This window comes from Bufo gargarizans, chromosome 4, assembly GCF_014858855.1.
Source record: "Bufo gargarizans isolate SCDJY-AF-19 chromosome 4, ASM1485885v1, whole genome shotgun sequence".
NCBI lineage: Eukaryota > Metazoa > Chordata > Amphibia > Anura > Bufonidae > Bufo > Bufo gargarizans.
In genome coordinates, this window is record NC_058083.1 from 327,187,306 (window position 1) to 327,211,270 (window position 23,965).

Here is a 23,965-nt window from a genome sequence, read left to right on the forward strand (position 1 = left end):
GAGACATCAAGGAAACAGGAAATGAAATCATTTTATTATCAAGGAAAACAAGTGGATTCTACACAAAACCAATCCAAACCTTTCAGCTCAAGGATGAATAGTTGACAAGTCAATATCTACTTGGATTTTTCCAGGGGCCATAATAATAAGTAGATAAAAAAACAACCCTTTAAGTAAATTTAAGAGGGTTAGGAAGAATTGTATACTAGATTCTGACTTCCATGAATAAGCCAAAATGCTGAACTAGAGACTTAGTGATAAAGACTATGAAAAACCTTTGGTGAACCGTGCGTACAGGAAAACCATAAATCTGAACCAGGAGAATTGTCTGTCTTCTATGACACAGACATCTTCGCATTATTTCTTGAAACTAATACAAATCCAGATGTAAATTTCATCACACTCTCATGAGAAAATCTCTTGAGAACCACTAATATATTCTTTGCAGGGCCCATATTTAAAACAAACCATTCTCATTAGACCTAAGTGACATCCCATAGCGCACCATCCAGGAAGACCATTCTGGCTCCCGCTCGTCTCCTGCTCCACTGGACCAAGTCAATGGATCTAGACTAGGGAGCTACAGATGCGGATCCACAAGATGTCTCTGCTGTAAAATCATCCATCACAACAGAGTTTCGTTCTCCTCCAATGTCACAAAGGAATCCTTTAAATACAGACTCACCTGCACATCAGCATTTATGATTTACATTATCAGTTCCACGGGGACTACAATATGTAGTGCGCAACATTCAAGAACTTCATAAGCGTCTGAATAAACATGGATCGAACTGCAATAAAAAATTCCTTCTGCATAGTGTTTCTAAACAGTGTACCAGCAATCACAATGGTGATCTCAATTGCTTTTCTATTCTCCCCATTGATTTTTTCCAGAAAGGCAACATTATAAATTTGGTGCTGTAAGTAAATGGGAAACATACTCAATTTTTAAACTGATTACTGTTGTTCCCAATAGCTTGAATGAGATCACAGAAGTGGTGATGTAAAAGACTTAGGCCTGTGTTACACTGTCAGAGGGTCGGCCGGATCATTGCTAGCAAGCATTCCTAGCAACGTTTGTTCATAGAGCAATCGCATCTTTTATGCAAGCTAAAAAATCATTGTTTGCTGGCAGCAGATTATGCTGTCTAGTGATGCTCTACTGCTGGCAAAAAATAATTCTGAATGGGGACAAGAGATAGCATTAGAGATCGCTCCTCCGAATACCGTGGAGGAGATCACTGCATGTAATTGCAGCGGTCTCCTTTACTAACAAGCAGCCGATTCCATCACCAGAACTGCCTGTCAGATCCGGCAAAACGTATGCAAACTGATGGCATTTGTCAGATGGATCTGGATGCGGATCCGTCTGACAAATGCATTGAAATGCCGGATTGGTCTCTCCGGTGTCACCCGTAAAAACAGATCTGGTATAAATTTTATTTGCATTTTTTATTTGCAATTTTATTTGCTGGATCCGTTTTGCCAGAACACTTAATGACGGATCCGGCACTAATACACTTCAATGTAAATTAATGTAACTTTAATGTAAATTTCCGGCAAGTGTTCAGTATTTTCGGACAGTATTTCCGGCAAGTGTTCAGTATTTTTGGACGGTGATAAAACCGCAGCATGCAGCAGTATTATCCCCGTCTTGAAATGGCAAAAATACTCAACTGGAGACATCCTGATGCATCCTGAACGGTTTGCTCTCCATTCAGACTGCATTAGGATAAAACTGATCAGTTAGGATGGAACTCAATGCCGGAAAAGAATAACGCTAGTGTAAAAGTACCCTAATACAGCCCTTAGTATGTACAATTTATTTAGTCCCACAGTGCATCTATCCATTTTTAGTATCTTATTGTCCCTTTTATCAGTTTCTACATTCATTCTGTCTCCCTTAGTATTTTAGACTGTCAGGTATTCCTTCAATATTAGGCACTTCACTAATACCTCAGAATATATTCTCTGACCCTCCTCAAATCATTCATCAATTTCCTCCCTGTTATGACCGCTTCCCTCTGAGGGCGATGTCTGAGCAAACCCCTCGTTCTTCACACGTTACCCACACTTTCCCGAGTGGAGTACCAGGTGCTTGGCAAGGGAATTGGAACACAAGGGAATCGGGACCAGTGTGTGAACCCACTAGACTGACCTCACAATACATCCAGTGGATACGATCAGAAAGAAGTGTAGTCAGGCAGAAGCGTACGAAGGCCGAAGTCAGGACAGGAGGCAATCAGGCAAAGTCCGTAAAATGTAATCCAAAGTCCGGTACACAGAATGACAAGAACCAACAGAACACCTTAGCTCAAACAGAAAACTAGACTAGCTAGGAACCTAAGTTGCTCAAGTGCCTTCCTGTAGAAGGAGGCACCTTTAAATACCTCCTACAGACCATCCATATGCTGGGGAAGATAGGAGGCATATGCATGCTGCTTCACATAAGTACGAGAGACACGCTCGCACACACCCTAAATATACACAAGGAACTCTGAACCAGAGTGCAAGCTCTGCTCAGAGCCAGGAGGAAGATGCTGGCTGCAGGAGAGCAGACCACAGCTAAGAACCCCGCTGCCCGTGCCTGTCAGCAGAGCCTGCAGCAGCGAGGAGGAGCGGGGAACAGAATCGCAGGCACGAGGAGCTGGGTTAACACTGCCACTCTCTATTGAGGGTTTGCATAGCTGCTTTATCAGTTGGCTACCACTTCTCTTATTAATTATTTCCTTTGAGTTTACAGTATATTTATTGATTATAACTAGCATTAGGTGTTCTTTAGTATATTAATACATATTTATAGGCAATTCGGGATATACTTCCGGCGCTGATCTCATTTGTTTTACATACAGGATGATGCTTATTTATTTTACTTATTCACATTTTCTTGACAGGTTTTATAGATTTTGTTTCCTACTGTGTTTTGTGCAAGTTAACTCTGTGGCATTCTTTCTCGGACTCTGAACACCCTTGACCTGTGACCATGTGTCTCTATGTTGTTTTGGTTTGTAAAAACGCTAGAAACGCATTGCTTTTTACACATTACAATAAAAGGTAAAGTAGCTTATGTCTTCAGACTTTCTTACTTTGGCAGTGCCTGAACACCAAGCTCCAAAATACAGTGTACCTAAGCAAAGCACACCCTGAAGTACAGTAAATGAAGCAGTCCTCCTGTGAATTGGACAAGAGGGCCTATTCGGCAGTGTTAACCTCATCTTTGCTAGTCATAGCTACACTTACACAAAGGGAGTAGGAGATCAGTAGGTCACTCAGTGGGTGTAGCTCTATTCATCTTTTATGTTTAGCTTTAAAAGGAAGCATTGATGGACAAATTGTAGACCAGGTAGATCCCAAGTACGGTAATTGTTTTCTTGAGGTTAATGTAAAAACACGGACGTCACTTACAAATTCCTTCTCCCGCTTATGTTTTTCCCCAGCTTCTTTCATCAGTTCTTCGGCATGCTCTAGCCTGGCATCCACCAACTTCTGCTGGAGCTCCCGTTGTTTAAATATCTGATCCAAATGCTTTAAAAATATGAAAAAGTTGTAAGATTATAATTATCTGCAAGATTTCTAATATTAAAGCATCTTCCAGGAAAACTAATTCTGTTTTATATGGATTGGGACCCGATATCTTTCCTGTCCTATATATTGTGTCAAGGAACCTTAAAGGGATTTTCCATGATTTTAATATTGATGGCGTATTCTCAGGATAGGCCATCAATATCTGAACAGTGGGGTCCAACATCCTGCACCCCCACAGATCAGCTGTTTCAGAGTACTTTCAGAGCTAGAGCTGAAACTGGTCCCATTCCCTTCAATGAAAGCAGTTGTGAAGTAAAGATCTCGTCCAATTTATGGTTGTCAGATGGCAATATCAATATAATGGAAATTGTGGGCTTTAGAGGTGGCTGCCAAATAAAATTATCCCATCTGAGGATAAGGCATGCCCAGAAAAATGCTGTTGATGTATTAAATTAAAGGGGTTGGACAATTTCTGGTTACTGTTTATAGGGTTGAGCGAATCATTTTCGGATTGCCGAAAACTTTGTTAACAATATCAGCTCTGTCCTACTGTAAAATGTCTGGTCTCTGCGAAGGTCTTTCCAAAGTTTCAACAAATATAGTGAGACTTACTTTGTCTCACCTCTATTATAAGTCACTTCATTTTATTCGCATAAGTTACTGTATCAAAATATTAAGCAAAACTGGGCAAAACTGAGTTCTGCGTCATGGTTTGATACAGTAATTTATGCAAATGAATGAAGTCACATAAGATAGAGGTGAGACGAAGTACGTCTCGCGATATTTGCTGAAACTTCAGAAAGGCCTCTGAGGAGCCATACAGTAATAGTTTTTAAAAGAATCGGGTTTGGATACAGAAATCCGAACCCGATTCGCTCATCCCTAACTGTTGATCAACGTGTATGTAAGATTATTTTATGGCTATTACTAATATAGCCTTTGTTGAAACTCTGCCCCATTTTCTATATTTCATTAGGTATGCCCCCTTGTTTGCCATGTCTTTTGTGCTGTCTACATAGACTTTCTGTCCATAAAATGGCTGCTGATGGAGGGTCAACCAGGCAAATCACCTGTGATGTCTCCTCCATTCAAATACTCTGCGACTGCCATCTGCTCTTGCAGTATTGGGAATTTAGTGCAGGTGTATGACTAAGGGGGAGTGAGTCATGTGTCTGGTCACATGACCCTCCATCAGAGGCCATTTTATGGACAGTACAGAAGATTTGCCTAACAAGGGAGCATGGCTTATGAAATATAGTAAGTGCCATACAGTCACTTGTTTTACACATTGGTCACAAGTAGCCAGAAAGTGGCCAACCCCTATAATGCATTTGATTGTGATGTCTTTCACAACTTACACAACTAGTAAGATTCCAGATATGAATCTTTGCACTTGTGGGTGTATTACGAGGTAAACCACAGAAACAAGATAATAATGCACTTATTAAAGCAGATGCAAGCACTATATATGGACTAAGTCCTCACCCTGATATGATAATGTCTGAGACACTTAGTCAATATATTTTGATCAAAACACATCTAAGCCCGCCACCAAGCGTCAAGGTGGTCTCAGGTCAGGCGGGTCCTACGCTAAACCTACCTAAGCCGTTGGGCTTCTATGTTCAGGAGCGCAGACCCCGCACATATGGTGTGCTGCTCTTAGTAACCTCCATGTGCATCAAGCAACCAATGGGAGGAGGAGCAAGCACAGCCATATGTACCACCTAATTAAGGCGCTCATTGGATAGAGGAGGGGGGCAAAAGTGCAGAGGAATGCTACTCCCAAGATACTAGGTGCGCATTCACACTTGAAGGTGCCACTCCCTCAAGCAAACACTACATAAACAAAAAAATCACAGAAAAAACTAAGATAAAAACATCCTGCACGATATGATACAAATTTGCGGATGTCCCTGGCCATATTATTGAAGAAAACCACAGAAACAAGATAATAATGCACTTATTAAAGCAGATGCAAGCACTATATATGGACTAAGTCCTCACCCTGATATGATAATGTCTGAGACACTTAGTCAATATATTTTGATCAAAACACATCTAAGCCCGCCACCAAGCGTCAAGGTGGTCTCAGGTCAGGCGGGTCCTACGCTAAACCTACCTAAGCCGTTGGGCTTCTATGTTCAGGAGCGCAGACCCCGCACATATGGTGTGCTGCTCTTAGTAACCTCCATGTGCATCAAGCAACCAATGGGAGGAGGAGCAAGCACAGCCATATGTACCACCTAATTAAGGCGCTCATTGGATAGAGGAGGGGGGCAAAAGTGCAGAGGAATGCTACTCCCAAGATACTAGGTGCGCATTCACACTTGAAGGTGCCACTCCCTCAAGCAAACACTACATAAACAAAAAAATCACAGAAAAAACCACCTTGACACTTGGTGGCGGGCTTAGATGTGTTTTGATCAAAATATATTGACTAAGTGTCTCAGACATTATCATATCAGGGTGAGGACTTAGTCCATATATAGTGCTTGCATCTGCTTTAATAAGTGCATTATTATCTTGTTTCTGTGGTTTTCTTCAATAATATGGCCAGGGACATCCGCAAATTTGTATCATATCGTGCAGGATGTTTTTATCTTAGTTTTTTCTGTGATTTTTTTGTTTATGTAGTGTTTGCTTGAGGGAGTGGCACCTTCAAGTGTGAATGCGCACCTAGTATCTTGGGAGTAGCATTCCTCTGCACTTTTGCCCCCCTCCTCTATCCAATGAGCGCCTTAATTAGGTGGTACATATGGCTGTGCTTGCTCCTCCTCCCATTGGTTGCTTGATGCACATGGAGGTTACTAAGAGCAGCACACCATATGTGCGGGGTCTGCGCTCCTGAACATAGAAGCCCAACGGCTTAGGTAGGTTTAGCGTAGGACCCGCCTGACCTGAGACCACCTTGACGCTTGGTGGCGGGCTTAGATGTGTTTTGATCAAAATATATTGACTAAGTGTCTCAGACATTATCATATCAGGGTGAGGACTTAGTCCATATATAGTGCTTGCATCTGCTTTAATAAGTGCATTATTATCTTGTTTCTGTGGTTTTCTTCAATAATATGGCCAGGGACATCCGCAAATTTGTATCATATCGTGCAGGATGTTTTTATCTTAGTTTTTTCTGTGATTTTTTTTGTTTATGTAGTGTTTGCTTGAGGGAGTGGCACCTTCAAGTGTGAATGCGCACCTAGTATCTTGGGAGTAGCATTCCTCTGCACTTTTGCCCCCCTCCTCTATCCAATGAGCGCCTTAATTAGGTGGTACATATGGCTGTGCTTGCTCCTCCTCCCATTGGTTGCTTGATGCACATGGAGGTTACTAAGAGCAGCACACCATATGTGCGGGGTCTGCGCTCCTGAACATAGAAGCCCAACGGCTTAGGTAGGTTTAGCGTAGGACCCGCCTGACCTGAGACCACCTTGACGCTTGGTGGCGGGCTTAGATGTGTTTTGATCAAAATATATTGACTAAGTGTCTCAGACATTATCATATCAGGGTGAGGACTTAGTCCATATATAGTGCTTGCATCTGCTTTAATAAGTGCATTATTATCTTGTTTCTGTGGTTTTCTTCAATAATATGGCCAGGGACATCCGCAAATTTGTATCATATCGTGCAGGATGTTTTTATCTTAGTTTTTTCTGTGATTTTTTTGTTTATGTATTACGAGGTAGTTGAGCAGTACAACCCTCTTTGGGTCCGTTTCAAGAATACATTTTACACAGAGCGGATTGTGAAGTAGCCCAAATGTTGTTTTGCATTTTCCATCCTCCTCCTCAATCTTTACTTATAGGAGATCTGTCACCTAAATATGCTTTCTTCTTGTCTCGAAAAATAACTGAAATAAAGTGGCCTAAATGGGAGGAAAAGCTCACAAACCCCAAACACTGTGGCGTGTTTATAACTTGGCCGAGCAATTCGTCCGCATGTGATCCGTTGCTAACGGCAATCCCCAGCAAAAATGCATACAATGGAGGGTGTTGGCAGCTGACCACATGCACCACAATGGCATCCTACACAAGATGGGATAATGTGTGTATGCAAATATAAAAATACATAAAGCACCGCGAAAGGTGCACCACAATGATATGCAACTGAGCATTTCCTCCCATTTAGGCCACTTTATGTCAGTTATTTTTCTTGATATGTTTAGAATGTGCCATTGCGTACTGCTGGTAGCATTCTGTTGCACCTGGTAGCCTGCGTCACATGGCCTGTTATAGGTGGGGGTTACAGCCTTATCATCTCTCCCACTGCCTGAGTGATCTCACTATAGAGGTATGTGGGAGCTTGGATGTAAGTTGTATCTTAGCACCTCTCAGACCGTGTTCACACACTGTAGGTAGTCTAGTGGTAGGAACCCATGCCACACTGAGATACCTTGATGGTGGTGCAAAAGGGCTCCGATGTGTTCCTGACTGGAATACATTGGCTAAAGTCTCAGTTCTTCACATAAGCTTGAGGGATTAGCCAGTGTTGTCAGTAGCATATCATTGTGGTGCACCTTTCGCAGTTATTTAAGTATTTTCATATTCTCATCCACACATTATCCCATCTTGTGTAGGATGCTTTTGTGGTGCATGTGATCCACTGCCGACATCCTCCATTGTATGCATTTTTGCTGGGGATTGCTGTTAGCAATGGATCACATGCAGAGGAATTGCTCCCCCGGTTATAAACATGCCACAGTGTTTGGGGGTTTTGAGCATTTCCTCCCATATAGGCCACTTTATTTCAGTTATTTTTCTTGATATGTTTAGAATGGGCCATTGCGTACTGCTGGTAGCATTCTGTTGCACCTGGTAGCCCGTGTAACAAGGCCTGTTATAGGTGGGGCTTACAGCCTTATCATCTCTCCCACTACCTGAGTGATCTCACTATGGAGGTATGTGTGAGCTTGGCTGTAAGTTGTATCTTAGCACCTCTCAGATTGTGTTCGTGGATGAAAAAATGAACAAGAATTTGAGCAAGTAAAAATTTCCCTTAGTAACATAACTTTAGTGACAAATTCATATTAGCATGATATAGTTAGTTATTGAAGCATATATTTGTACATTTATGTAAGTAACCCCCATATTAGACCCCATCATTGCTTTCCATAGACACAACAGTTCCTCCATAGGGGTGCTATACAGCTCTGCTCTAGTCACCTGCAGTTCAGCCCCTTTTCTGCTGATTGGTGGGTGTCCTGAAGATTGGACCTCCACTGATCACCCATTGATGGCCTATCTCAAGTATAGTGTATTCCTGAAAGGCCCTTTCATTCTTCAAATGGTTATTACATTTTCAAATATATAAAAGCTGAGATGTTGACACATCTGTAGTAATGAATGTGTTTTCTAGCATAGCTTAGAAGAAAAACAACTCTAAAACATTATCTATCCAATGTTGATGGTAATTCATTAAAATCTCTTTGGATTTGCAGTCACGGCTAGCAAGTTAGTTGGTATGCTATCCACACTAGAGCCTCACTAAATGCTAGATTATTTCCATATGGAAAGAGTATTTCTGAAATGCAATAAATAAAAGTAATGTCTAGCAAATGACATCCATAGGGTAATATACATAAACAATTATTTAGCAATCTTGTCATTTATCCATAGTAGACTGTGTTCGGTGAGCCAGTAACATTCAGTTAATATTCTTCATATGGAAGTCATTTATTTCTATTACACAACTAGCGGTGTTTGGCATAATTGCATAGCGCACCTGTTGTGTTCATAAATCCGGCAATATTAATATAAAACTCCATGTGGACTATAAAGCATTTTATTGCCTCCCTTTACAGGTTTGCTTGTTTTCAAGGAAGATTGACAGCTAGGGCAGCTGTTCCACCTTACCTCTTCTCTGACTTCATATTGGCCAACAATGCTCTTGAGTTTCTCTGCCAACTCAGCATTTTCCTGGCACAGCACAGTGTTTCTCTCACTCTGCTGCTCGATCTGACTCTGGATTTCTGCCAGTGTTATCTGGAAATGGTTAGTGATTTCTTTCCGTTTTTCTTCATCTTCGCGAACTCTTTGAATGGTCTCCTCCTAAAAGCAACATTTACAAGTGATATAACATGCTGGAAAGAATTTCCATTTAATTGGATGTCATTGTATATTGCCGAATATTTATATTTGGTCATTAAAATGTAGTTTTCACCCTTAGACACCAATTTACTTGCTTGTAAATATGTGTCTGCATCAATGCTTGCTGTGTATATACAGTGTGTGCTGGTGTATGCATTTATACTATCAGGCTGTTTACTTGTATTACAGCAGAGGTGTGCCCTCTCTCAAGGAAAAAGATTTGTCTTAAAACTTCACAGTGCTCTAAGATTGCTAGGTGCAGAGATTTGTAAAGCCTTTCCCTTCAAAGCTCATCTTTGTGTTGTAGATGTCTCCTTCTTCCTAATTCACTAACATGAAGTTGTTATCATTGTCTGCATGTTACTGATACAGTGGAGCTGACATCCAGCTACCAGTCTTGGATCTTACAGTCCTGATAGTTCATATTATATTTCCTCCTCCCTATTGTTAGTATATTCCTGTAGTTACACATAGAACATACTACCTGCCTGAATTACCTGCATTATTATTACAGCATGCAGAACATACTACCGGCATGAATTAATGCTGTAATAAGACAATATGAGATGGCAAGCTCACTCAACATATGCAGCTTGGGTAAGACATTCAATTTCTCTATCGCTGACAGCAGCAGGGAGGAAGTAAAGGGATGCAGTAATGTGAACCTCCCATTATGTCCAATAATAAAATGAATCAGCTAAAAGCATCATAAAGCTCAACTTCATACAAACTACTTGTATTTTAATGGCTACTATCGAATTGTATGGCAGTGTATTGCAGGATGAGAAATTGATGATTAAAGGGAATGTGTTATCAGAAAATGACCTATTTTTTTAACCCTTAGGATACCAGAGGTTTTTTAATTTTTGCGTTTTAATTTTTCTTTCCTATCTTACTTGAGCCATAACTTTTTTTATATTTCCGTTCACATAGCTGTATGAGGGCTTATTTTTTGCAGGACAAGTTGTACTTTCTAGTGCCACCATTTATTATGGCTTACAATGTAGTGGGAAGCAGTACATTCCAAATGGGGTGGAATTGGAAAAATAACTCAATTCCTCCACCGTTTTATGATTTTTGTTCCCACAGCGTCCAGTTTGCGTCAAATTTGACCCATGCCATTAATTTTCTGGGTCAGTACGATTATATTGATACCCCATATGTATCGGTTTTTATGTCTAAATAGTGTAAAAATAAATGTAAACTTTAAAAAACAAATGTTTTTACATCACCATATTCTGACCCCCATAACTTTTTTATAGTTATATCTACTGAGCTGTGTGCGGGACAATCTGTAGTTTTTATTGATACAATTTTGGAGTGTGTGTAACTTTTTGATCACATTTTATTACGATTTTTTGGGTAAGAGAAGCAATAAATAAAATGGCAAATTGGCCATTTTGACTCTTTTTTCCATTACGCCATTTGCCGTATTTGGAAAAACATTATATTATTATTTCAATAGTACGGGCGTTTTCGGTCACGGTGATACCCATGATGTTTACATTTCTTGTTATTTATGTATTTATTTATTTTTATCATACAGAAATTATAAACCTTTATATGTTTTAACATTTTTATATATTTTTTAAGATTTTTTAAACTTTTTTGTAATGATTTTGAAGCTTGTGTTTGAACATACAAAACCACATTTTTTTTTTATTCTGAACAATCATGGATTTTTTTAAATACAGTTATTGCTCAGGATTGCTCATTTCTTATATAAGAATTGCAGATTCAATGCCCTTAGCCTCTTCAGTGAGTCTGAGTGTATTAAAATCAATTACTGGCATCCTCACTGGCCGCATTGGATGCCAGTAAGAAGCCCAGAAGCACGAGCTTCTGTTTTTTTCAGGTAAGATCACAGCATCTAAAGGCTTTAATTACCGCGATTGCCATTTGTGCCAGTTGTGGTAATGCCATTATGCCTGCTGTAATGATATCCCCTCTGTGTATAGACAAGATAGGATCCACAATACGTGATTGTCAAAGTTTATCTATTCTTTCCTTGTGCAAGGACCTCTGTACAATGATCATTGTGTCTATGACCCATGTGACTGCAATAAGGGAACAGCTAAGGCAAAATGACAGACCCTATATTAATGTTTAGAAAATAAAATAAATAAATCTTTAATCAGAAAATAACAGATTAGAAAAAAAGGATATGGTCGCTATCTGGTTTTGACAGGCAGATATAATTTGGTGACACATTTTCTTTAAAGACAGAAATCAGTTTTCCATCTTTAGTTTTTGTTCACAACATGACAAACTATGAAAAGTATTTTTGGGTAATTATCATATAAATATTTGCTGCTTGTCATCAGAGTCTTATTTATTTTACATACATTGTCACTGACAGGAAAATACTTGAAAATAGATGCAGATATTCTCTGTTTTCCTTCATGTCAAAATCCATTAGTATAAAAAAGAGTTCTGAAAATGTTGCTGAATGTTATTGCTTATGGTACTAACTTAATATAACATAATCTAATTTCTTTCAAATTACAAAATTTTTAATTTGATACGTAATTTTTCTGCCAAATGTCTGTTTTAAACCTGTATGTTTTCCATGTGTACTATGTGGAATGGTCTGAAGAAGACACTGCTACACATCTTATTTTACAAAAATAGAACCCATGCTAAATGAACTTCATATGAGCCTTGGATGACAGCATCTCAGATAAGGATCCTATTGAACTAAAAGTGGTAATTGGCCAGGTCCAGTATTTGGTAATGTGTGGGCTAGTTTTCGCTGAAAGTGTTCACTATTATCACATGATGTGTCCTGTTTCACCATGAACGTGATTGAAATTTATCAGGCACAGTTGACCACTGATGGTGCAATGCTCCTTGGAACAAATAAAATAAAATGCACAGCCCTTTTGTCTTTCCAAACATCACAATCACACCATACAAACGAATCAGGGGGATTATGCAGCGGCCCACTAGCTTATGTGGGAAATGCAAAAGCTTTTTGTTGTCATCTGCAATATCATGCTGTAATGTTCTACTGTGTGAAATCCCTTGTTACCAGGCTGTCGGGTGCATTACATACATCCACCACTAGATGGGGTAGCACCACTTTATATATAGGACAGTTCAGGCCTAGCTAAGGGAGTTTTAGTTGGAAAGATGTAGTGGTTGAGGATAGGAGTGTGGAGGAGGCAGGAGAGGTCTCCTCTCCACTAAAGCTCTCTCCCTTGGGCCCCACGGCCCAGAGGAGCCATCATTTGATCTCAGTATCAAGCCAGGAAGTCAGGCAGAAGAAAAGTCTCCATTCTACCATCCACTCCTCAGGAGTAGCAAGTGAATCTTGGTCAAGTTTATTGTTGGATAAAGACAAAGGAAGGACAAAGCCGTATTTCTAGGCTCTAGCTCCTTTGTATTTAGGTGTAGGAGTTATTAGCTTCTGGCAGCCTCACCGTTATTTCAAGGACAGATAAGATTTCTGTCGCATCGCTTGTGTGTAGAAGAATAGGACTTGAACTGCCTCAACTGAGACTGAAGCAAGGCAAAGAGCTGTTTATCAGTGAGTACATAACTAACTACCCTAACCTGACACAAGATTACCAGCACAGCCTGTTACTGGGATTAATCACATCAACTTGCATGTGTATCAGAGACTGTTTTATTGCTGGATGTTATCAAGAACCTGGTTATAGTAAAGTTTCTAGTTGGATTGAAACCTACCTCATTCTTCTAACTCCATACCACTACCACTCTCAACATTTTGCACCACAAAGGTGCTGGCGTCATGACTAGGGATGAGCGAACTCGAACTGTATAGTTCGGGTTCGTACCGAATTTTGGGGTGTCCGTGACACGGACCCGAACCCGGACATTTTCGTAAAAGTCCGGGTTCGGGTTCGGTGTTCGTCGCTTTCTTCGCGCTTTTGTGACGCTTTCTTGGCGCTTTTTGAAAGGCTGCAAAGCAGCCAATCAACAAGCGTCATACTACTTGCCCCAAGAGGCCATCACAGCCATGCCTACTATTGGCATGGCTGTGATTGGCCAGAGCACCATGTGACCCAGCCTCTATTTAAGCTGGAGTCACATAGCGCCGCCCGTCACTCTGCTCTGATTAGCGTAGGGAGAGGTTGCGGCTGCGACAGTAGGGCGAGATTAGGCAGATTAACTCCTCCAAAGGACTTGATTAACTGATCGATCTGCAGCTGTGGATCATTGAGCTGCTGATCCTCAATTGCTCACTGTTTTTAGGCTGCACAGACCGTTTGTCAGTCTCATTTTTCTGGGGTGATCGGCGGCCATTTTGTGTCTTGTGGTGCGCCAGCACAAGCTGCGACCAAGTGCATTTAACCCTCAATGGTGTGGTTGTTTTTTGGCTAAAGCCTACATCAGGGTGAAGCTGTCACACCAAGTGCATTTATCCAGCAATAGTCTGTTCATTTTTTGGCCATATACAAAATCAGGGGCAAGCTGCGCCTGTCACCAAGTGCATTTAACCCTCAATGGTGTGGTTGTTTTTTGGCTAAAGCCTACATCAGGGTGAAGCTGTGACACCAAGTGCATTTAACCAGCAATAGTCTGTTCATTTTTTGGCCATATACAAAATCAGGGGCAAGCTGCGCCTGTCACCAAGTGCATTTAACCCTCAATGGTGTGGTTGTTTTTTGGCTAAAGCCTACATCAGGGTGAAGCTGTCACACCAAGTGCATTTAACCAGCAATAGTCTGTTCATTTTTTGGCCATATACAAAATCAGGGGCAAGCTGCGCCTGTCACCAAGTGCATTTAACCCTCAATGGTGTGGTTGTTTTTTGGCTAAAGCCTACATCAGGGTGAAGCTGTCACACCAAGTGCATTTAACCAGCAATAGTCTGTTTATTTTTTGGCCATATCCCAGTCTAATTCTGTCACTAAATCCATACCGGTCACCCAGCGCCTAAATACTAGGCCTCAAATTTATATCCAGCTAAATCTGTCCCTAGTGCTGTAGCTGGGCGAGTTATTTAGTGTCCGTTCAAGCACATTTCTTGTTCTGGGTTGAAATACAATTCCCAATTTAGCAATTTCATAATTTAGTGGTTCCTGCTATATCAGAGCTATTTGAAATCTATCCCAAAAAGGGTATATAATATTGAAGGTGCACATTGGGTCATTCAGAATAACTTCACACACACCCGCTACTGTGTATTTCCAAGTCTAATTCTGTCACTAAACCCATACCTGTCACCCAGCGCCTAAATACTAGGCCTCAAATTTAAATCCCTCTAAATCTCTCGTTACCCACCGCTGTACTGTTGTTGCTGGGCAAGATATTTAGTGTCCGTCAAAGCACATTTTTTGTTCTGGGTTGAAGTACAATTCCCAATTTAGCAATTTCATAATTTAGTGGTTTCTGCTATATCAGAGCTATTTGAAATCTATCCCTAAAAGGGTATATAATATTGAAGGTGCACATAGGGTCATTCAGAATAACTTCACACACACGCTTCTGTGCATTTCCAAGTCTAATTCTGTCACTAAATCCATACCGGTGACCCAGCGCCTAAATACTAGGCCTCAAATTTAAATCCCTCTAAATCTCTCGTTACCCACCGCTGTACTGTTGTTGCTGGGCAAGATATTTAGTGTCCGTCAAAGCACATTTTTTGTTCTGGGTTGAAGTACAATTCCCAATTTAGCAATTTCATAATTTAGTGGTTTCTGCTATATCAGAGCTATTTGAAATCTATCCCTAAAAGGGTATATAATATTGAAGGTGCACATTGGGTCATTCAGAATAACTTCACACACACGCTTCTGTGCATTTCCAAGTCTAATTCTGTCACTAAATCCATACCGGTGACCCAGCGCCTAAATACTAGGCCTCAAATTTAAATCCCTCTAAATCTCTCGTTACCCACCGCTGTACTGTTGTTGCTGGGCAAGATATTTAGTGTCCGTCAAAGCACATTTTTTGTTCTGGGTTGAAGTACAATTCCCAATTTAGCAATTTCATAATTTAGTGGTTTCTGCTATATCAGAGCTATTTGAAATCTATCCCTAAAAGGGTATATAATATTGAAGGTGCACATAGGGTCATTCAGAATAACTTCACACACACGCTTCTGTGCATTTCCAAGTCTAATTCTGTCACTAAATCCATACCGGTGACCCAGCGCCTAAATACTAGGCCTCAAATTTAAATCCCTCTAAATCTCTCGTTACCCACCGCTGTACTGTTGTTGCTGGGCAAGATATTTAGTGTCCGTCAAAGCACATTTTTTGTTCTGGGTTGAAGTACAATTCCCAATTTAGCAATTTCATAATTTAGTGGTTTCTGCTATATCAGAGCTATTTGAAATCTATCCCTAAAAGGGTATATAATATTGAAGGTGCACATTGGGTCATTCAGAATAACTTCACACACACGCTTCTGTGCATTTCCAAGTCTAATTCTGTCACTAAATCCATACCGGTCACCCAGCGCCTAAATACTAGGCCTCAAATTTATATCCCGCTGAATTTGAATACAATACATTGGGCCAAATAATATATTTGTTGTTGTGGTGAACCATAACAATGAGAAAAACATCTAGTAAGGGACGCGGACGTGGACATGGTCGTGGTGGTGTTAGTGGACCCTCTGGTGCTGGGAGAGGACGTGGCCGTTCTGCCACATCCACACGTCCTAGTGTACCAACTACCTCAGGTCCCAGTAGCCGCCAGAATTTACAGCGATATATGGTGGGGCCCAATGCCGTTCTAAGGATGGTAAGGCCTGAGCAGGTACAGGCATTAGTCAATTGGGTGGCCGACAGTGGATCCAGCACGTTCACATTATCTCCCACCCAGTCTTCTGCAGAAAGCGCACAGATGGCGCCTGAAAACCAACCCCATCAGTCTGTCACATCACCCCCATGCATACCAGGGAAACTGTCTCAGCCTCAAGTTATGCAGCAGTCTCTTATGCTGTTTGAAGACTCCGCTGGCAGGGTTTCCCAAGGGCATCCACCTAGCCCTTCCCCAGCGGTGAAAGACATAGAATGCACTGACGCACAACCACTTATGTTTCCTGATGATGAGGACATGGGAATACCACCTCAGCATGTCTCTGATGATGACGAAACACAGGTGCCAACTGCTGCGTCTTTCTGCAGTGTGCAGACTGAACAGGAGGTCAGGGATCAAGACTGGGTGGAAGACGATGCAGGGGACGATGAGGTCCTAGACCCCACATGGAATGAAGGTCGTGCCACTGACTTTCACAGTTCGGAGGAAGAGGCAGTGGTGAGACCGAGCCAACAGCGTAGCAAAAGAGGGAGCAGTGGGCAAAAGCAGAACACCCGCCGCCAAGAGACTCCGCCTGCTACTGACCGCCGCCATCTGGGACCGAGCACCCCAAAGGCAGCTTCAAGGAGTTCCCTGGCATGGCACTTCTTCAAACAATGTGCTGACGACAAGACCCGAGTGGTTTGCACGCTGTGCCATCAGAGCCTGAAGCGAGGCATTAACGTTCTGAACCTGAGCACAACCTGCATGACCAGGCACCTGCATGCAAAGCATGAACTGCAGTGGAGTAAACACCTTAAAACCAAGGAAGTCACTCAGGCTCCCCCTGCTACCTCTTCTGCTGCTGCCGCCTCGGCCTATTCTGCTGCTGCCGCCTCGGCCTCTTCCTCCGCCTCTGGAGGAACGTTGGCACCTGCCGCCCAGCAAACAGGGGATGTACCACCAACACCACCACCACCACCTCCGTCACCAAGCGTCTCAACCATGTCACACGCCAGCGTTCAGCTCTCCATCTCACAAACATTTGATAGAAAGCGTAAATTCCCACCTAGCCACCCTCGATCCCTGGCCCTGAATGCCAGCATTTCTAAACTACTGGCCTATGAAATGCTGTCATTTAGGCTGGTGGACACAGACAGCTTCAAACAGCTCATGTCGCTTGCTGTCCCACAGTATGTTGTTCCCAGCCGGCACTACTTCTCCAAGAGAGCCGTGCCTTCCCTGCACAACCAAGTATCCCATAAAATCAAGTGTGCACTGCGCAACGCCATCTGTAGCAAGGTCCACCTAACCACAGATACGTGGACCAGTAAGCACGGCCAGGGACGCTATATCTCCCTAACTGCACACTGGGTAAATGTAGTGGCAGCTGGGCCCCAGGCGGAGAGCTGTTTGGCGCACGTCCTGCCGCCGCCAAGGATCGCAGGGCAACATTCTTTGCCTCCTGTTGCCACCTCCTCCTTCTCGGCTTCCTCCTCCTCTTCTTCCACCTGCTCATCCAGTCAGCCACACACCTTCACCACCAACTTCAGCACAGCCCGGGGTAAACGTCAGCAGGCCATTCTGAAACTCATATGTTTGGGGGACAGGCCCCACACCGCACAGGAGTTGTGGCGGGGTATTGAACAACAGACCGACGAGTGGTTGCTGCCGGTGAGCCTCAAGCCCGGCCTGGTGGTGTGTGATAATGGGCGAAATCTCGTTGCAGCTCTGGGACTAGCCAATTTGACGCACATCCCTTGCTTGGCGCATGTGCTGAATTTGGTGGTGCAGAAGTTCATTCACAACTACCCCGACATGTCAGAGCTGCTGCATAAAGTGCGGGCCGTCTGTTCGCGCTTCCGGCGTTCACATCCTGCCGCTGCTCGCCTGTCTGCGCTACAGCGTAACTTCGGCCTTCCCGCTCACCGCCTCATATGCGACGTGCCCACCAGGTGGAACTCCACCTTGCACATGCTGGACAGACTGTGCGAGCAGCAGCAGGCCATAGTGGAGTTTCAGCTGCAGCACGCACGGGTCAGTCGCACTACAGAACAGCACCACTTCACCACCAATGACTGGGCCTCCATGCGAGACCTGTGTGCCCTGTTGCGCTGTTTCGAGTACTCCACCAACATGGCCAGTGGCGATGACACCGTTATCAGCGTTACAATACCACTTCTATGTCTCCTTGAGAAAACACTTAGGGCGATGATGGAACAGGAGGTGGCCCAGGAGGAGGAGGAGGAGGATGAGGAAGAGGGGTCATTTTTAGCACTTTCAGGCCAGTCTCTTCGAAGTGACTCAGAGGGAGGTTTTTTGCAACAGCAGAGGCCAGGTACAAATGTGGCCAGCCAGGGCCCACTACTGGAGGACGAGGAGGACGAGGATGAGGAGGAGGTGGAGGAGGATGAGGATGAAGCATGGTCACAGCGGGGTGGCACCCAACGCAGCTCGGGTCCATCACTGGTGCGTGGCTGGGGGGAAAGGCAGGACGATGACGATACGCCTCCCACAGAGGACAGCTTGTCCTTACCCCTGGGCAGCCTGGCACACATGAGCGACTACATGCTGCAGTGCCTGCGCAACGACAGCAGAGTTGCCCACATTTTAACCTGTGCGGACTACTGGGTTGCCACCCTGCTGGATCCACGCTACAAAGACAATGTGCCCACCTTACTTCCTGCACTGGAGCGTGATAGGAAGATGCGCGAGTACAAGCGCACGTTGGTAGACGCGCTACTGAGAGCATTCCCAAATGTCACAGGGGAACAAGTGGAAGCCCAAGGCCAAGGCAGAGGAGGAGCAAGAGGTCGCCAAGGCAGCTGTGTCACGGCCAGCTCCTCTGAGGGCAGGGTTAGCATGGCAGAGATGTGGAAAACTTTTGTCAACACGCCACAGCTAACTGCACCACCACCTGATACGCAACGTGTTAGCAGGAGGCAACATTTCACTAACATGGTGGAACAGTACGTGTGCACACCCCTCCACGTACTGACTGATGGTTCGGCCCCATTCAACTTCTGGGTCTCTAAATTGTCCACGTGGCCAGAGCTAGCCTTTTATGCCTTGGAGGTGCTGGCCTGCCCGGCAGCCAGCGTTTTGTCTGAACGTGTATTCAGCACGGCAGGGGGCGTCATTACAGACAAACGCAGCCGCCTGTCTACAGCCAATGTGGACAAGCTGACGTTCATAAAAATGAACCAGGCATGGATCCCACAGGACCTGTCCGTCCCTTGTCCAGATTAGACATTAACTACCTCCCCATAACCATATATTATTGGACTCCAGGGCACTTCCTCATTCAATCCTATTTTTATTTTCATTTTACCATTATATTGCGATGCTACCCAAAGTTGAATGAACCTCTCCTCTGCCTGTGTGCTAGGCCTAAATATATGCCAATGGACTGTTGCAGTGGTGGCTGACATGAAGCCTGATTCTCTGCTATGACATGCAGACTAATTCTCTGCTGACATGAAGCCAGATTGTCTGTTACGGGACCTCTCTCCTCTGCCTGGGTGCTGGGCCTAAATTTATGACAATGGACTGTTGCAGTGGTGGCTGACGTGAAGCCTGATTCTCTGCTATGACATGCAGACTGATTCTCTGCTGACATGAAGCCAGATCCTCTGTTACGGGACCTCTCTCCTCTGCCTGGGTGCTGGGCCTAAATTTATGACAATGGACTGTTGCAGTGGTGGCTGACGTGAAGCCTGATTCTCTGCTATGACATGCAGACTGATTCTCTGCTGACATGAAGCCAGATCCTCTGTTACGGGACCTCTCTCCTCTGACTGGGTGCTAGGCCTGAATATATGCCAATGGACTGTTGCAGTGGTGGGTGACGTGAAGCCTCATTCTCTGCTATGACATGCAGACTAATTCTCTGCTGACATGAAGCCAGATTGTCTGTTACGGGACCTTTCTCCTCTGCCTGGGTTCTGGGCCTAAATTTATGAAAATTGACTCTTACAGTGGTGGGTGACGTGAAGCCTGATTCTCTGCTATGATATGAAGACTGATTCTCTGCTGACATGAAGCCAGATTGTCTGTTACGGGACCTTTCTCCTCTGCCTGGGTTCTGGGCCTAAATTTATGAAAATTGACTCTTACAGTGGTGGGTGACGTGAAGCCTGATTCTCTGCTATGATATGAAGACTGATTCTCTGCTGACATGAAGCCAGATTCTCTGTTACGGGACCTCTCTCCTCTGCCTGGGTGCTGGGCCTAAATTTATGACAATGGACTGTTGCAGTGGTGGCTGACGTGAAGCCTGATTCTCTGCTATGACATGCAGACTGATTCTCTGCTGACATGAAGCCAGATTCTCTGTTACGGGACCTCTCTCCTCTGCCTGTGTGTGTGCTGGGCCTAAATATATGCCAATGGACTGTTGCAGTGGTGGCTGACGTGAAGCCTCATTCTCTGCTATGACATGCAGACTAATTCTCTGCTGACATGAAGACAGATTCTCTGTTACGGGACCTCTCTCCTCTGCCTGGGTGCCGGGGCCTAAATATCTGAGAATGGACTGTTCCAGTGGTGGGTGACGGGAAGCCAGATTCTCTGCTATGGAACCTCTCTCCAATTGATTTTGGTTAATTTTTTTTTATTTAATTTTTATTTTAATTCATTTCCCTATCCACATTTGTTTGCAGGGGATTTACCTACATGTTGCTGCCTTTTGCAGCCCTCTAGCTCTTTCCTGGGCTGTTTTACAGCCTTTTTAGTGCCGAAAAGTTCGGGTCCCCATTGACTTCAATGGGGTTCGGGTTCGGGACGAAGTTCGGATCGGGTTCGGATCCCGAACCCGAACATTTCCGGGATGTTCGGCCGAACTTCTCGAACCCGAACATCCAGGTGTTCGCTCAACTCTAGTCATGACAAAACCTAAACCAGGGGCCCAGTTGCACAAGCACTCAGCACCCATTCACCATCAAAGGCACCTCAATCACTGCGTGGCCAGTGTCCCCTGTAACCGAGTGTGCCCCGGAGAATCTAGTGCTGTTCTCTCCTTCACTGCACTGCTGGCCCAGGGAGGCGGCGGCTAAACCGTGAGTAACAGATGAACTGTATGTACATTCCGGCCCACCATGAACCTCACATGTTCTAACCCTGCGGACTGGCACGTTGTAATTGTGCCGCTAGCAATCTCATGCACATGGACAAACATTCCCTCCCTGGTTAGACACAATTTGAGGGAGGCTGGACTGGGATCTGTGCTCTTTTGGAAGGGCCATACATATGCCTTCATAGATCCCTCACTCTCATTCCCTTCAGACTGTGTTACTCTAGCTCAGCCTATATAATTCTTAAAGCATAGTATTTCTGCTCTGGCTAGCTGCAGGTGAAGGTGCTCAACACATTTCCACACTATAATTTACAGTGTTCCATCAGGAGCTTCCCTACAGTATAACGTCCTAGCATCAAGCAGATCACTGGCTGCAATGATGGTTTGCAACACAGCCACAGGTGCTCGTATGGCTCTCTCCCTCTACTTCTGTACATGTATTGCACTACACTCTTGCTTTACTACTGTACCACATGCATTCTTCTCTTCTCTACCTATACTATGCGCTATCTACCTGTACTACATGAACTGAACTGCTCTCTACCCTCACTACCTTTACGGCACTTCTCTCTACCAGTGTCAGGAAAAGCTGCCCCTGTGGACACCAGGTGAGATTGTAACACCCCAGAGGTGCATTACCACCTTTTACACCTCCTCACTATCTTCTATGGTTGATTTAATGTCATCATGTGTATTTATTTCCAGGTCCTGCACATTGTGTATTTGTACTTCTTATTTTGTTACTGTTAACGCATAATGTGCCTGGTTCACCAGCAGATGGCGGCACCAATGGTATTGCTACAAAGTTTCCTGCTAACACAGCAGAGCTAGAGAGCAACAGATGTAGCAGAGCCGAGTGTGTTTGTCTGCCAGAATTAATGCCAAAGCCTGATGGTAGCCAAGATAAAGTTGGAAGATTGTTTCCTGATGAAAGTTTATTCAAGTAAAGCTGTTATCAACTATACACAAGGTCTGGACTCAATTCATTCCACAAATCCCTCTACTATTCTATCCTTTGCTCTGCTTCGGACGATGCCTGGGGTTCCAGGATATCCAGGTAGGAGCACTGTGACATGTGCACAGCCACATTTAAAGGGACAGTATAGGCTACCCTTACACCACTCTTGCATTACTACACCGGGGTCTGGAGGAAAGAAGGTTTGTACACAAACACAGAAAAGGATTCTTTACGGTAAGAGCAGTGAGACTATGGAACTCTCTGCCTGAGGAGGTGGTGATGGTGAGCACAATAAAAGAATTCAAGAGGGGCTTGGATGAATTTCTGGAGTGCAATAATATTACAGGCTATAGCTACTAGAGAGGTGTCGTTGATCCAGGGAGTTATTCTGGTTGCCTTATTGGAGTCGGGAAGGAATTTTTTCCCCCTTAAGTGGGGAAAATTGGCTTGTACCTCACTGGTTTTTTTTTGCCTTCCTCTGGATCAACTTGCAGGATAACAGGCTGAACTGGATGGACAGATCTATTTTTTTCGGCCTTATATACTATGTTACTATGTTACACCTGGGTACCACCAACATCCTCTACTTAAGGAGACTCTGCCCTTTGTTGCTTCAATGCAACTGGTGTCACGACAAAAAAACCTTTCACTTTAAGGGATCCCCAGTACCCCATCCATTGCATCAAAATATGGCGTCATGAACAGGAAGGGACTCAAATCCTCCTCGCTATTGGAGCTGCCGGAAAAGCTCATAAGTGGTCTGTTCTGCCTCTGGTAGTCTAGTCTGGCCCTCATGTGGCTGAACTTGGTGTTGACCGGGTTGTGACACTTTTTATTGCAGTTGCCATCTTCTGTTTTAAAGAGGCGGCTGCCCCGCCATCCCAAAGGGGTCCAGTACTTCCTGCTGTATAGGGGCCAGCAAACGGTCTTCCTCTCTGGGGGGTGACTTGCACTGCCCTCCTCATCGGGGCTTCCATTTTCCACGGCAGTTGGTAGTTAAAGGGAACCTGTCATGTGGATATTTGATTATAATCTAACTAATTATATACAATTATTAACTACTAAAAAGTACCTTAGATGTATTCACTTACTGGTGTGACAGATGGTTACCTCATAATATACACACAAAGATACCACATTCTAATGAGCTGATTCGAGTCCGGCGTGATGTCATTGAGTCCAGCGTATATTTAATTCAGAGCTATAGCCACTCCCCTGCCCACCTGGTGCTGATTCCTATGGAAACAAACTGTCATTCAGCTGCAGGTGGGCGGGGAGAGTCAGGAGCTCATGAATATTCAGGACTCATCATTATCAGCTGGAGCTTTTCAATACAAGATGTTGGCAGATTGACTGGGTCAATTAAAGAAAGTGACCCAGCATTTTGCTAAAAGAATTAGTGACTTATTTATGTTGCCCTTAGTTAGGACACCATAAAACTGGTGACAGGTTCCCTTTAAAGATTGTCAAGCTGATGGTCACTGACGTGTGGAGGCAGGGGTGTTGGTGGCGCTGGAAGTCCGGGTATGAGTGGCTCCAGCTCAGGCTGGGGTTTCTCCCTGAAGCTGAGCACTCCATCTTCTACCTCTTGTAGATAGTGCACTCCGCTGTT

General features: G+C 43.8%; 1 protein-coding gene across 1 annotated transcript in view; it reads right to left on the reverse strand.

Moving 5' to 3' along the window:
- Positions 1-23,965, reverse strand: part of TXLNB (taxilin beta) — a 174,084-nt gene that overhangs the window by 60,853 nt on the left and 89,266 nt on the right. The window contains 2 exon segments of the mRNA XM_044289952.1: positions 3,406-3,525; positions 9,375-9,569. Of these exon segments, the coding sequence (XP_044145887.1) occupies positions 3,406-3,525; positions 9,375-9,569 (315 nt within the window).